At 35.1% G+C, this 13,122-nt stretch overlaps 3 protein-coding genes across 3 annotated transcripts in view; all 3 read right to left on the reverse strand.

Moving 5' to 3' along the window:
- The window catches only part of LOC104711275 (E3 ubiquitin-protein ligase SIS3), a 3,835-nt gene extending 3,304 nt beyond the window's left edge, over positions 1 to 531 (reverse strand). The window contains exon 1 of the mRNA XM_010427968.2: positions 128 to 531. Within this exon, the coding sequence (XP_010426270.1) occupies positions 128 to 156 (29 nt within the window). The 5' untranslated portion in view covers positions 157 to 531. The remainder of the gene's footprint in view (positions 1 to 127) is intronic.
- On the reverse strand, positions 1,259 to 4,379 carry LOC104711276 (aldehyde dehydrogenase family 2 member B4, mitochondrial). The gene is made up of 11 exons (XM_010427969.2): positions 4,199 to 4,379; positions 3,845 to 3,979; positions 3,597 to 3,739; positions 3,364 to 3,517; positions 3,045 to 3,274; positions 2,864 to 2,953; positions 2,611 to 2,784; positions 2,345 to 2,482; positions 2,108 to 2,245; positions 1,963 to 2,024; positions 1,259 to 1,690 (listed from the first exon to the last, which is right to left on the reverse strand). The coding sequence occupies exons 1-11, from the start codon at positions 4,272 to 4,274 to the stop codon at positions 1,417 to 1,419; spliced, it is 1,614 nt and encodes a 537-aa protein (XP_010426271.1). The 5' UTR covers positions 4,275 to 4,379; the 3' UTR covers positions 1,259 to 1,416.
- LOC104715385 (probable cyclic nucleotide-gated ion channel 16) overlaps positions 11,247 to 13,122 on the reverse strand; it is a 3,146-nt gene continuing 1,270 nt past the window's right edge. Inside the window, exons 2-6 of the mRNA XM_019229982.1 lie at positions 12,754 to 12,935; positions 12,558 to 12,669; positions 12,240 to 12,476; positions 11,765 to 12,159; positions 11,247 to 11,679 (exon numbers count right to left, since the gene is read on the reverse strand). Coding sequence (XP_019085527.1) covers positions 11,322 to 11,679; positions 11,765 to 12,159; positions 12,240 to 12,476; positions 12,558 to 12,669; positions 12,754 to 12,935 — 1,284 coding nt within the window. The 3' untranslated portion in view covers positions 11,247 to 11,321. The remainder of the gene's footprint in view (positions 11,680 to 11,764; positions 12,160 to 12,239; positions 12,477 to 12,557; positions 12,670 to 12,753; positions 12,936 to 13,122) is intronic.

Consider the following 13,122-nt stretch of genomic DNA (forward strand, 5'->3'; position numbering starts at 1 on the left):
AAAAAAAAAAAAAAAAAAAAAAAAAAAAAAAAAAAGAAGCCCCTAAAAACTCGTAAAATGGGTAATTTATTGATCCAAAAATCGAAATCTGTTTCCTTTAAATCGACCCAAGTGAAAATAAACTCACCACTTGAAATCGACACCTCTCATCGCCATGAGAGATGATGGAAAGAAAATAAAAAAGAAGGAGGAGTGAGAAACCCTAAGAAAGGTTTGAAGATTTTTTTTAAAAAAATGGTGGAATCGATTCTCGAAATCGTGAGCTGATGATGCAGTATCTATCTAAAAGCGGATTACGGGATTAGGATCGAGCGAGAGCGAGAGCGAGAGTGAGAGAGAAAAAGGAGGGATTTGGAGGATCCAACAAGACAACACAAGTTGCAAAAATTGTGAGAGAGAATCTCTCAGAGAGATTAAGAAAAAGAAATTAAAAAAGAGAGAAACGGAAACTTCTAGCTGAAGAAGAAGTAATTCACGATTTAGTCTTTCTCTTTTTTTCTTTTTTTTTTTTTTAATGCATTCAACATTTTTCGTCATTTTTAGTAGATTACACCGTTTATCAAAAATTGAGTCAAGAATTAACTCGTACTCCCTCTGTTTCAAAATGTAAGTTGTTTTGGTTGAATGCACACATATTAAAATAATTTTTGCTTTTTGTAGTCTCTAAAAAACTTTATGATTTTATCTCACCATTTAATTAAAGAAAAGAAAGATAAATGGTTTAAAAAAGATAAACTTTACTTTTAGTTTGCTTTTTGTCTTGATTGTTGGAAAACAACTTATATTTTGAAACAAAAAAAATTTCTAAAACAACTTACATTTTGAAACAGAGGGAGTATTAAATTAAGTAGATTATGTACTAATTAGGTTCATGTATTTTACAGCATATAATAATTATCATAAATTAGCTATATAGTATATACATCTCAAGTCTCAACTAACAGTACTGTTTCACCAAATCTATGATATGTTTCCCACAAACTAAAAAATCAAGTCTAGTTTGGAAATACTAAACTATACTTATAAAGAAAATAAAAATTTACAGTAATTAGAAATTAATTTTAATATCTTTTTGTATCTTTATAAAACTTTTTTAATTCATATTTCATTTATATATACTTAGAAATGTGTCTTCTAGTGTTGATGAAGTTATTGTTACATTTTCGGTTTCGATGGAAACAATGCGAAGAAACCAAATGAACGCCATGTCTAAGAGAAACAGCTATATGTGATATCAAGAAAAAAATATAACAGCAAGAACTTTTGAATACACATTTATTAAAGTATCACAATCCTTTTTACTCAAGTTACAAAATACAAACCCAGGCCTTAATTTTATTACTGTTAACTTTTTATAGAGTCTCTCTATCTTTGGTTTGAGCATTTATGATGAGACAGACATAAAAACTGCAGAGATCAGATCCAGGCAGGCTTATTCAAAGCAGTAACGACTGCCTTGATCTGCAAGTAATTGTTGAGACTGTATATCCCTTTCTCTCTGCCATTCCCACTCATCTTGTAACCACCAAATGGAATGGCTGCATCAAAGACGTCGAAGCAGTTTATCCAAACGGTTCCAGCTTTCAAAGCCCTCGAAACTCTGTTTGCGGTGTCCAGACTCTTTGTGAAAACCCCTGCAGCTAGCCCGTACCTAGTATCGTTTGCCCTCTTTATCACCTCATCCACATCCCTGAACCCAACATTACATTTTTGGTTTTAGGCCTTCGAAAATATAGCAAAATAGTAACCAACGTTAAGTCAAAAATACTATCGCTCAGACTTTTGTTCAGTTTTTCAGATATCTAATAACTAGACGTCTAGACCTAATTAATATAAGCATATTGTGACTTGTTTGCTTACTGGATCGGTTTTTTCGATTCAGAGTAGCTTGGTTTATACCCAGGTTAAACATCTCTACTATTTTACTAATCACATATCCCATCATGACTTATGTGTACGTACCTGAACTTCAAGATTGATTGGACTGGACCGAAAATCTCGTCTTGAGCGATAAGCATGTTGTCCTGTATTTGTTCAAGATTAATGCCATGAAGAATTGAAACAGATCAGAACATTAAAGACGTCTTGGAAGAGTTTTCTTTTTTACCTTAACATTAGAAAAGACTGTAGGTTGGATGAAGTAACCTTTGTCTCCAATCTGATCACCACCACATTCAAGAGTAGCATTGCTTTCGACACCTGACCTTATGTAGTTCATCACTTTCTTGAATTGCTTCGAATCGATCTATACAAAGTTTAAAATATAAGTAAAAGAAATCACAAAATCATCAGGAAAATATAAAGGCTAAACTCTTTTTTAATGTACGGAATGTGTGTGTGTTACCTGAGGACCCTGTTCAATGCCTTTCTTGAAAGGATCACCCACCACACGTTTCAATGCGCGTGCCTTTGATTTCTCAACAAACTCATCATACACTTTCTCATGTACATATGTCCGCGATCCAGCACAGCAACATTGCCCCTACAAAAACATTACTCAACATTACCTCAAGGTGTATATTCTACTATTGAAAAAACCTGCAAGCTCAAGAGCTATCTAAAAAATGCAAGTAAGATTAGCTAAAGGTATGTCTTATAGTATAGACAAACCTGGTTGAAGAAGAGGGCAAAGTGTGCTTGCTCTACAGCTTTATCGATATCAGCATCTTCGAATACAATGAACGGTGATTTCCCACCAAGTTCCAAAGTCACCGGCTTGAGATTGCTGTTAGCAGCCAAACCAAGTATAACTTTGCCCGTATCAGTGGATCCTGTAAAAGCAAGCTGCAGGAAAAGGAACAATATATATAACATAAGTTTAGTTTCTTATAGAAGTTAAGAACAAGGAAATTGATATCTCTACCTTGTCTACATCCATGTGACTCGCGAGGGAAGCACCCGCTGTTGGACCAAATCCAGAAACTATATTCAGAACACCAGGAGGAAGACCGGCCTAATCATAAATTTCAAGAAACACTGTTACTTCCTCATAGCAACAATGGAAAGCAGAAGATGAAAAGAGAGTCTATCTCATGTTATCTTACTTCAAGTAAAAGCTTGCCAGCATAGAAAGCGGTAAGAGGCGTTTGTTCAGCGGTTTTGAGGACAATGCTGTTACCACAAGCAAGAGCAGGACCAACTTTCCAAGCAAACATCAAAAGCGGAAAGTTCCATGGAATGATCTGTCCAGCTACACCTATTGGTTCATGCAATGTTTGGACATGATAGTTTCCATCAGCTGGAACTGTTAGTCCATGAATCTTATCCGCCCAACCTAACACACCAAAGCAAAACCACGAATGTGTTCATTCACAGAAATTAACACCAAAAGCAAGAAACTTTCACTAGGTTTTATCAAGATACCAGCATAGTAACGGAACAATCTGGCGAACATTGGAATCTCTACGTTCTTGGATTGTTGGTAAGGCTTGCCATTGTCCCATGTCTCTAGAGAAGCCAGCTCTTCGCTGTGTTTCTCAACCAAATCAGCGAACCTCAGCATTACTCTTGACCTTTCCTGAAACCCAAATCACAAACCAAATGAGAACATATCAGATTAAAGCTCATAAATTTAAAGACTCCAGAAGAGTACTTACATAAGCACTCATTTTAGGCCAAGGTCCTTCATCAAAAGCCTTCCTTGCAGCTTTAACCGCCCGATTGATATCTTCAGCATCACCTTCAGCTACATGCGCAATGACTTCCCCTGTCCGCGGATCAAGAGTCGGAAACGTCTTACCTGAAATGAAGGATTCCAAAAATCAACTATTAAGCTCATGGAACTGGAACCTCAAGACTCAAAATTTGCATTTTTTTAACAAATAAAAATGAAAACTTTAATCACCAGAAGCAGAGTCAACAAAGTTCCCATCGATAAGGAGCTGAGTGTGAGAAACTTGAACAGAGGGACTAATGAGTTCCTCAGCAGCAGAAGAGGTTCCAAATCTCCTTAAGATCCCTCCATTATAACAATTTCTCCCTGAAACAAAATCGTCATCATGTTCATACATCACACCCTAGATTCACCCACAGACACACTAATCAAAGAATCTAATTTTCATTGGAAACAACGTTAAGTTCAGTGATATACTCGAATCAGAACATCATACTGAATCTAATAAAGTTGAAACATGAAGATACTTTGAGAGATTCATCAGAGATATCGAACAGTGATTTATTAGTAAGCGTCATGGGGTACCTTGAGAACGAGACAATAAGGGAGAGGAAGCAGATAAAGATCGAGATAAGAGAGAAGAGACTCTACGAGCCGCCATGGATGGATATGCAAAAAGCTTCACAACAAGCTTTCAAAAACGTCAAAGGTCTTATCTTTTTTTTCTTTCTTGGGATTTTCTTCTTCTCTAGTCTCTCTCTCTCTCTTTAATGGGATTTATATTTTTGTTGTGATTTGAAGGGGGAAAGAATCCAACGGTCGAGATCTCCTGCAATCTCTCACACATGTCGCTTAACTTGAACTCTCCTTGGTTCGTGTTGCCGTACATTGAATGGCTTATTTTTGACTATTTAACGTTTTGTTTTGTCCGTTTTCCAATAAGAATTCAAATATGAAAGACAAAATAAGCGATTATAATATAAGATTGAAAGCCATGAGTTGCCTTGCCGTGATTTCTGATTTTTTGGTATATGTGTTGCTAGCCCTGAGACCAAATATCCGGATCCGCCGGATATCCGGATCCGAATCCGGTATTCGATCCGAAAAACCGGATATCCGTCAAAACGGATCCGGATACGGATGTTATGTTTCTATATCCGGCCATATACGGATTCGGATCCGGATACTAAAAATAATTTGGACCGGATATCCGGATCCGCCATTATATCATATAAACATAAATAAGTAATGTATATATACGTGTGTATAGGCATGAGGAAGGGACCACACATATATAGCACAGAGTTGAGAAGATAATTTTTGCTTTTGTCGATGTGGGACTTTTCCACTCTCACTTCCTTTTGTCATTTTATCCCACATCGAGTGAAAACAAAAAAAGCACTCCACTTTTTATCTATAAATTGCTCCAAAACCTTCTTATTCTCTATCAATGCGTATTGGGCTTACATTTTAAAGCCCATATAGTAATTAAAGCCGGATTTCGGATATCCGACGGATAACCAAAATTTCAACGGTTATCCGCTAACCGGATATCCGGGATAACGGATAAGGATTCGGATAATAGAATTGTTTATCCGCCGGATCCGGATTCGGATACCATCAAAAAGGCCGGATATCCGGCTCCGGCCCAGGCCTATGTGTTGCCTTGCCGTGATTTCTTATTTTTTCCAACTACAAAAAAGAAACAATTAAATTAAATGCAGATATAAGTGGAAATTATATTTGTGTGGGGAATATGTAAAGGATAATGAAATGAAGATAAAGATAAATAAATAATTGCAAGTATGGTGTGATGTCATTTTCTAAGAGGTGGTTGTGTCATCTATTTGGTATGTTTTTTCATCTTTTCTTGTAATTCATAGGTTTACTTTGTGGATTGCGATGTTGTGGTCCTTTGAAAGTGTTTTCCACATATAAGAAAATTAATGTGATGTTATAAAACATAACGTAAATATATAATGTTATATTATATATGTATATGTGTATGCATAATATATACATACTATAGTAAATAAATGGAGAGAGTAATATATGGAGTGAGAGACCGAGAGTAGAGGGGAGAGAGTTAAACAATGATGCTTTTCTTATTATTACTTTCTTCTCTTCTTACAACAACTCCTTATTTATAGTGAGCAACAAAAGACATGAGTCACACACTTATACATTTGGTAATGACAAGTGGTGAGTTAGTGTAATATAACATGAACAAGTGTCATGACATGTGTCTTGTGATGGATTAATTACAATTATATTTCATAACACTCCCCCTTGATTATCCATCACCATTGATGAATTACGTACTACCTCATTAAAAACCTTGTCACGAAAAAACCCATTGGGATAAAAACCATGACAAGGGAAAAAGAGTATAGTAACGTAATCTCCCCCTCGAAAAGATATGTATGATCCTTCTTCATAAATCTCGTAGATGACGCATTCCAATACTGTGAATTTGCTTTCTGAATGTGGTAGTTGGAAGCGCCTTTGTGAATAGATCTGCTGCATTGTCACTTGAGCGGATATGTTGAATATCAACTTCCTTCTTTTGCTCGAGCTCTTGAGTGTAGGAGAAAAATCTTGGAGGTATATGCTTTATCCTGTCGCTCTTGATGTAACCTTCTTTGATTTGGGCGACACAAGCAGCATTGTCTTCGAATAATGTTGTTGGCTTTTTCTTGGTGACTATTCCACTTGATTCTTGTATGTGGTTAGTCATTGATCTGAGCCATACACATTCCCTCGATGCTTCATGAAGAGCAATTATTTCTGCATGATTTGAGGAAGTGGCGACCAAAGTCTATTTCTGTGAGCGCCATGAGATTGCAGTTCCTCCAATTGTGAAAACATATCCAGTTTGGGATCAGGATTTATGTGGATCTGATAAATATCCTGTATCTGCAAAACCAACTATACCAAACTTGGGGGTTCCAAAATATATTAAGCCCAAGTTAATCATACCTTTGCAATAGAAGATACATTTTAAATCATCTCAAAAACCTACTCATAGAGAATAAGTTATACGCTGCAAAGAGATTAGTAGAAAATGCTATGCACAATTCATAAAATATATAAATGCTCGTCAGCATTTATATATGATCCTATATGACCCTATATATATATTTGACTTCTTTTCGAAATGATTTATATAACATCTATTTCGAAAGATGTTTACAAGATCTTTTATTCAAAATAACCCTTTAAGGGTTTTGATGATCATCAACGAGTTCTCGAGAACATAATTATGATATCATATATCTTTCGGGATTAGCTCTTCAAGCATCCCATGAGGCATATTTCAAGTCATCATATAGCATCCATTTGGTTTGATAAGGTATTTTAACAAAACATGGCGCGACACACTATTTTGTTATATATCATTATACCATTTTGATGCTGTGACCACTAGTCCAAAAATTACCCGTCTTTCATATGAGTTTAATATAGACTTGGTTACCTCTTTATTGGCCAATATATATCTCTATACGCTCACAGAGCGGAGATTTATGATCCTCATTAATCACATTGCGTGATATAATATTTTTATTGTCGACATTATGTCTTTGATTCCATATTTCCCGTAATGACATGGTTAATCGAGATCTCTTTAATCATTCTATAAATGATCATATTCAGATACCTGATTTCATTATTAACCATATCAATCGGTTTATTTACTCCTCTTGAGGAGTATCTTGCTCCTCTTTAGGAGTCTTTGTGCTCCTCTCTGGGAGTCTATTAGCTCTTCTTAAAAAGTCTATCTACTCCTCTTTATGAGTTCATTTGCTCCTTTTTTGAGAATATAATCCTCTTTTTAATTTGCTCATTTTTCGAGGATTTTATTTATCTTAGGAACCAAAGTAGTCTATCACGTTTCTTATGTGTCATAGACTTAATATGTCATCCGTCAGAGACATATTTTTATTGGAGCATTTCTAACTGGGATGTGAGATTTCTCAGAACTACAAGTTCATATTCATTTATGTGAGAATCAATAATTGTATGAAATCTCATCCATCAGCTTTTTGCATTTGATTTGCAATATATGTTTTGAATAGTGATATGATGAACTTTTGAACTTTCAAGTTCATATTCATTAGATTCATTTGTTCAAAGATCCAAAACTATTCGATGATTCTCCCATAATGATGGGGAACTTTATCATCTAATATGATGATATGCAAATCTTACAATAGGCACATCTCCCTCATCTATATATTTTATCCTCTGTAGATGATATTTTTATGTAGTGTGGAGGAGCATTTTAAATATGTATCACACACCCATAAGATTTAAAATAAGAAATATATGATCTCCAATCATGATCATATAACATGGGAGAAATATTGATTTCAAACTGTTGGCCTCATATATAATAATTATTACATGCAAAGTTGCAAGTTCCATGTAAAAACATGGAGACTAAATCACCATGAATCGTTTTGCAATCTCTTGGGGTTGCGTTATGAACGATTCATTACAGCTCATTTCAAGATGAACATCACATATGTTCCACTTTATCACATGCGACATATATATGTGATAAACTAAGGGATATGACTTCACCAAAGTTATATCGCTATGGGGTGTCAAATTCACCAAAGTTTATCAACTTATTGTCGATGTGGGATTCCTTTAATTCTCCCCCTCGAGATGATAACTCTTGGAGTTCATTCAGCTCATATTGAATCCCACTTTAGGATCAATAACATACCGATTTTGGTTATGTCTATTATCTTAGATCCTTATAAGATGTGAGATTAGTATTACCCCCTCTCAAGATGATGACTTTTATGTCTATTCACCTTTGACCGAATCTTATTTTTTGATCGGTTATATTTGGGGTTTAATTTGGAGATTTATTAAAGAAATCAAACCATCATATATATACAATGAACTTGTTAATCCAAAGGGATGGTGAATGGGCCAACATATATGATTCTGGAGGCATAGCCTACTACAGATTTAAGGAGGAGGTATATAACCATCAACTCCATAAACAATAAATAGAAATTTAAACGAATTTAAATAAACTTAAATAAATTCAACATAAATTAGATGTTACCTGAAATATGAATGAAGTGCAATGCTTACAACCTCATGAAATGTGAACGGGACATGCAATACTTTTGAAAGAACTTTTGTTCCTCTGGAAAAATTCTCAATGATTTTTAATATCATTGATTGACCGGGATGGCTTGACCGGTAATGTTATACTTGAAGCATAAAAGAATTTTATATTTACTATTATTTTGCCATCTTTCTTTTTTCATGATATAATCATATACATGTGTGTCTCCAATATGGCCGATCTTGCGATACCATATTTGTTTATAGCCTCAACATAATAATTTTATTAAGACAAAATGTCATTAAAACTCCATGAGTTTCTTTGAGACTTTGGAGAACAATAGACATCGATAATTATGAATCTGATGTCTTTGAAAGTCGAGAGACTAGCTCATCTAGACCTTCCAATTATGTTTGCACTGTCTATGATATACTGACATGTGCTTCATATATTCTCATAAGAGAAATATATTTTTGATTTTAAAGACATTTCATTGTCTTTAAATCTCATATAGCACATATAGTTATTCTTTACTAATAAATGGAATTAAATAAACAAACATATAAATTCAGAAAATAAAATAAGAGCTATAGCCTTATATATAAGAATTTAATAGACATAACTTTTTTTTGATCGTAGGCAGAGCCTATCATATATAATGATCAATCCATAAAAGGCAAAGCTTTTTATTTGATCATTAATGAGGCAGAACCTCTATATGTATAACGATCAGTCCGGAAATGACATAGCCTTATATTGATCGTATAGGAGGCATAGCCTGCCATTTTTAACGATCTTTCCGGAAAAGACATAGTCTTTTGTTATATCTGGAAGGAGGCAAAGCCTACCATATAAAACGATCTATATATCCGGAAAAGACATAGCTTTATTTGATCGTGAAGGAGGCAAAGCCTACCATATATCTAACAATCTTTTCGGATATGAATTAGCTATAGATTTTATCATAAAGGAGGCAACACCTACAACTTATGATGATCAATCCAGAAAAAGGCATAATTTTACGATGTCTATAATATTTGTTTTCTATAAACATAATTGAAGCAATATAAACTTACTTACCTCATAAAAGCTCCAGCAGTAAAAACATCGTGCTGATAACGTGTTATAAAACATAACGCAAATATATAATGTTATATTATATATGTATATGTGTATGTATAATATATACATACTATAGTAAATAAATGGAGAGAGTAATATATGGAGTGAGAGACCGAGAGTAGAGGGGAGAGAGTTAAACAATGATGCTCTTCTTATTATTACTCTCTTCTCTTCTTACAACAACTCCTTATTTATAGTGAGCAACAAAAGACATGAGTCACACACTTATACATTTGGTAATGACAAGTGGTGAGTTAGTGTAATATAACATGAATAAGTGTCATGACATGTGTCTTGTGATGGATTAATCACAATTATATTTCATAACATGTGATACTTTTTCCAACTATAATAAATAAGGGAGATTTTATTGGTGGTACTTACTGCTCTTGCAAAATTATAGTGCTCAAAAAGGTAAGTAATAAAAAAAAAAATATTAAAGTTGAGAAAAAATTTATATAATTTCATGTTCTTATTAATTTGGAATACTTTTTTCAGATTTCATTCTATGTTATCATTTAAAATCACATACATTCTACTTTTAAAAGTTAAATTGGCATATATGAAAAAAAAATCTATGGTTTTTAAATACTATTGTAAGTTTTAATGAATTTATAAAATTGAGCAATAAAATGAGAGGGATTACACATTTTTGGTTTGCATTTTTGGTTTGCACAAAGCCACAAAGCATATGGAAGAATAAAATTAAAAAATATACTGACTATATCCTTTAATTATATATATATTGCCCTTTATATGTGTCATTCTCATTATTTTTGACCAATATATGGCAATGTTCAAGAAAGCGGTCTAGGCGGCCGCCTAGGCGCCGTCTAGGCGCTAGGCGCTCAGCAGACGCCTAGATGACCGCCTAAACCGCTTAAAATTACATAAATTTTATTTTAATATTTATTTTTGTTTTTTAACTAAATATATTTAAATTATTAACTTTTATATCTTTATACGTAATTATAAACATTTATATGTTGTTAATATAACTTAAATAAATGTATTTTCTTACTTTTGTTTATAATTTATTATTTTTTTATTTTTTCTAACATATATTTTTACATAATTTTTTATATATAATATTTTATATTGTAAACGCCTAAACCGCCTAAAAACCGTCTAGGCCCCGACTAAGCGTTCTAGGCGCTAGGCGCTGGGTTACCGCCCAGATACCGCCTAGCGCTTTCTTAAACACTGATATATGGTCGCTGCCCAAATTCACTCTATAATTAATCAGTCTTTCAAATTTCACCTAAATGTATCAAGACAGTACTTAATTAGTCTGGTATAAAAACCTGCTACGCAACTAGCCACTAGGCTACTACTATCACGAGAGATGTCCATACCAATAAGAGCCAGAAATGAGTTGGATAGAAATGGACATATCATTGTCCTACACAATTGCTTTTAATCAGTACGTAATCATGTCTCTTTATATACCTAACTAATATTATTGGTTACAACAAAATCAATTCACAACCACAAAAATCAGAAGAATCCTGGATCCTCTGGTTTAAACATTTTAGGCATCTTCAAAGATGGATCATCAGGATCAATTCTTGAAGACCCTCTTTGGTTCCCTAAAACACCTCTTTTCGTATTAGCCGCGAACTTAGACGCTAATATCGTTGCACTCAAATTCTGATTGTTGCTGCCGTTCTCGTCACCGTTGTTACTACTCTCGGGCATGATCTCTTCGTATTCATAGTCTCCATCATCGTCATAATAGTAATCATCTCCTTCCTCTTGCCTTGCTAACTCCATTGCTAACTTCCTCTTCACGTATCGTCTCCACGCAGCTTGTATAAAACAAGTTCCCCATGCTCTCCACTGATGTGAGTAGTATCTGATCAGAGTCAAAAGATAAATATAAAGATGGAGTCAAGCATGAAACCTCCATTGCTTTTGAGACAATAAAAAGCGAGTATTACCTGAAAGCATGTTGGAGTTTCTTGCTGTGGAGACGTCTGAATTGGTTAGCTACGAACTTCAAGTCCTCTGCTCGGAGAGCGAAAGCTTCTACTTCTGAGAGAGTCTTCACGGTTCTTGTGGACAATGGAAGATTAACAGTAATGACTGGCATTAAAGCCCAGGTTAAGAGCTCTTCACCGCAGAAATCTCCTGGTCTAAGCGTGATGGAGTTAAAGAATCCTGACCGTCCACCATCTGTAGTTGAACTCTCCACCTGACCTCTAATGATGAAAAGCATCTCGTTTACAGGATCGCCTTCGCGTGTCACATATGTGTCTTTTGTGTTCAAGGATGGAACTAGACGCTCACATATCGCATCCAAGAGCTGGTCATCCATCTGCGCGAAGAAGGGCACCTGAAAAAATCAAATGAAAGTAAGGGTTTTTACTTGAACTGAAAGTAATCAAAATGTGGTGTTTTCCTGGTGTGGCATACACGGCGAACAAGGGCAAGACAGAGATGTCGTTGGATCTGGCGACGAAGATCTAACGGTAGAGCCCGTAGAATGGCTTCTTCGTCGACTCCACGAGTTGTTAGCCATTTGTATTGGACGAATCGCCTTACACGCTCTTGTAACTCTTCTGGCAATTGCCTATGTCGCATCCATTCCTCTGTGTCTCTTCTTCTGACTCTCCATTCGTCTAACCTAGCCGTCGTCGATTGCAGATAGTTCTTCAAGAATTTGAGAAATCACTTTAGACTCCATTACAAACTATATAAGGAGTAGAATTTTCTATGAATTTGATTAATTACCTGAACATTCCCAATGAGATGAGAGAAGAAAACGAGACCCGCAACACAGATGAAACAACTGAATATAGTCTCACTACTCAGTGTACTCGCTGCAAGACTCTGTCCATAAGAACTACACAAACCAAATCAAGGAGCAGTTAACAAATGGCCAAAAACTGCGGTTTTGTTTGATTCAAGAGTAATATTTTAACCTAACCTGAGGTTACGGAGACCCCACCAAAGACAGTAGAAGTATTTATCAAAGAAAGGAGAAGAAGTGACGTCATTAGTGAACGCATCTCCGAACATACCAAACTGGAAATGCTGGTCATCGTCATTGCGTGCATCACAATTTGAGAGCACCCGAGTGATCCGCATCCAAGCTTGTCTCCCTGGATCCTGCAACGATCCACAGTCTAGAAACAAGAGAGTACAAGAAGGTGAATGCGTTGCGTTCATCTCTTTAGTGCACTCTCTTCTCCAACATTCATGCTGTCTCTGGATCGATAAAACGTACCAAACCGATCCAAGAACCTAAAAGGGAAACCAAGTTGTGAAACAGAGACATTTTTAAGTCATGTAGGGA

The sequence above is a fragment of the Camelina sativa genome, chromosome 9, assembly GCF_000633955.1.
Source record: "Camelina sativa cultivar DH55 chromosome 9, Cs, whole genome shotgun sequence".
NCBI classification, from domain to species: Eukaryota; Viridiplantae; Streptophyta; class Magnoliopsida; order Brassicales; family Brassicaceae; genus Camelina; species Camelina sativa.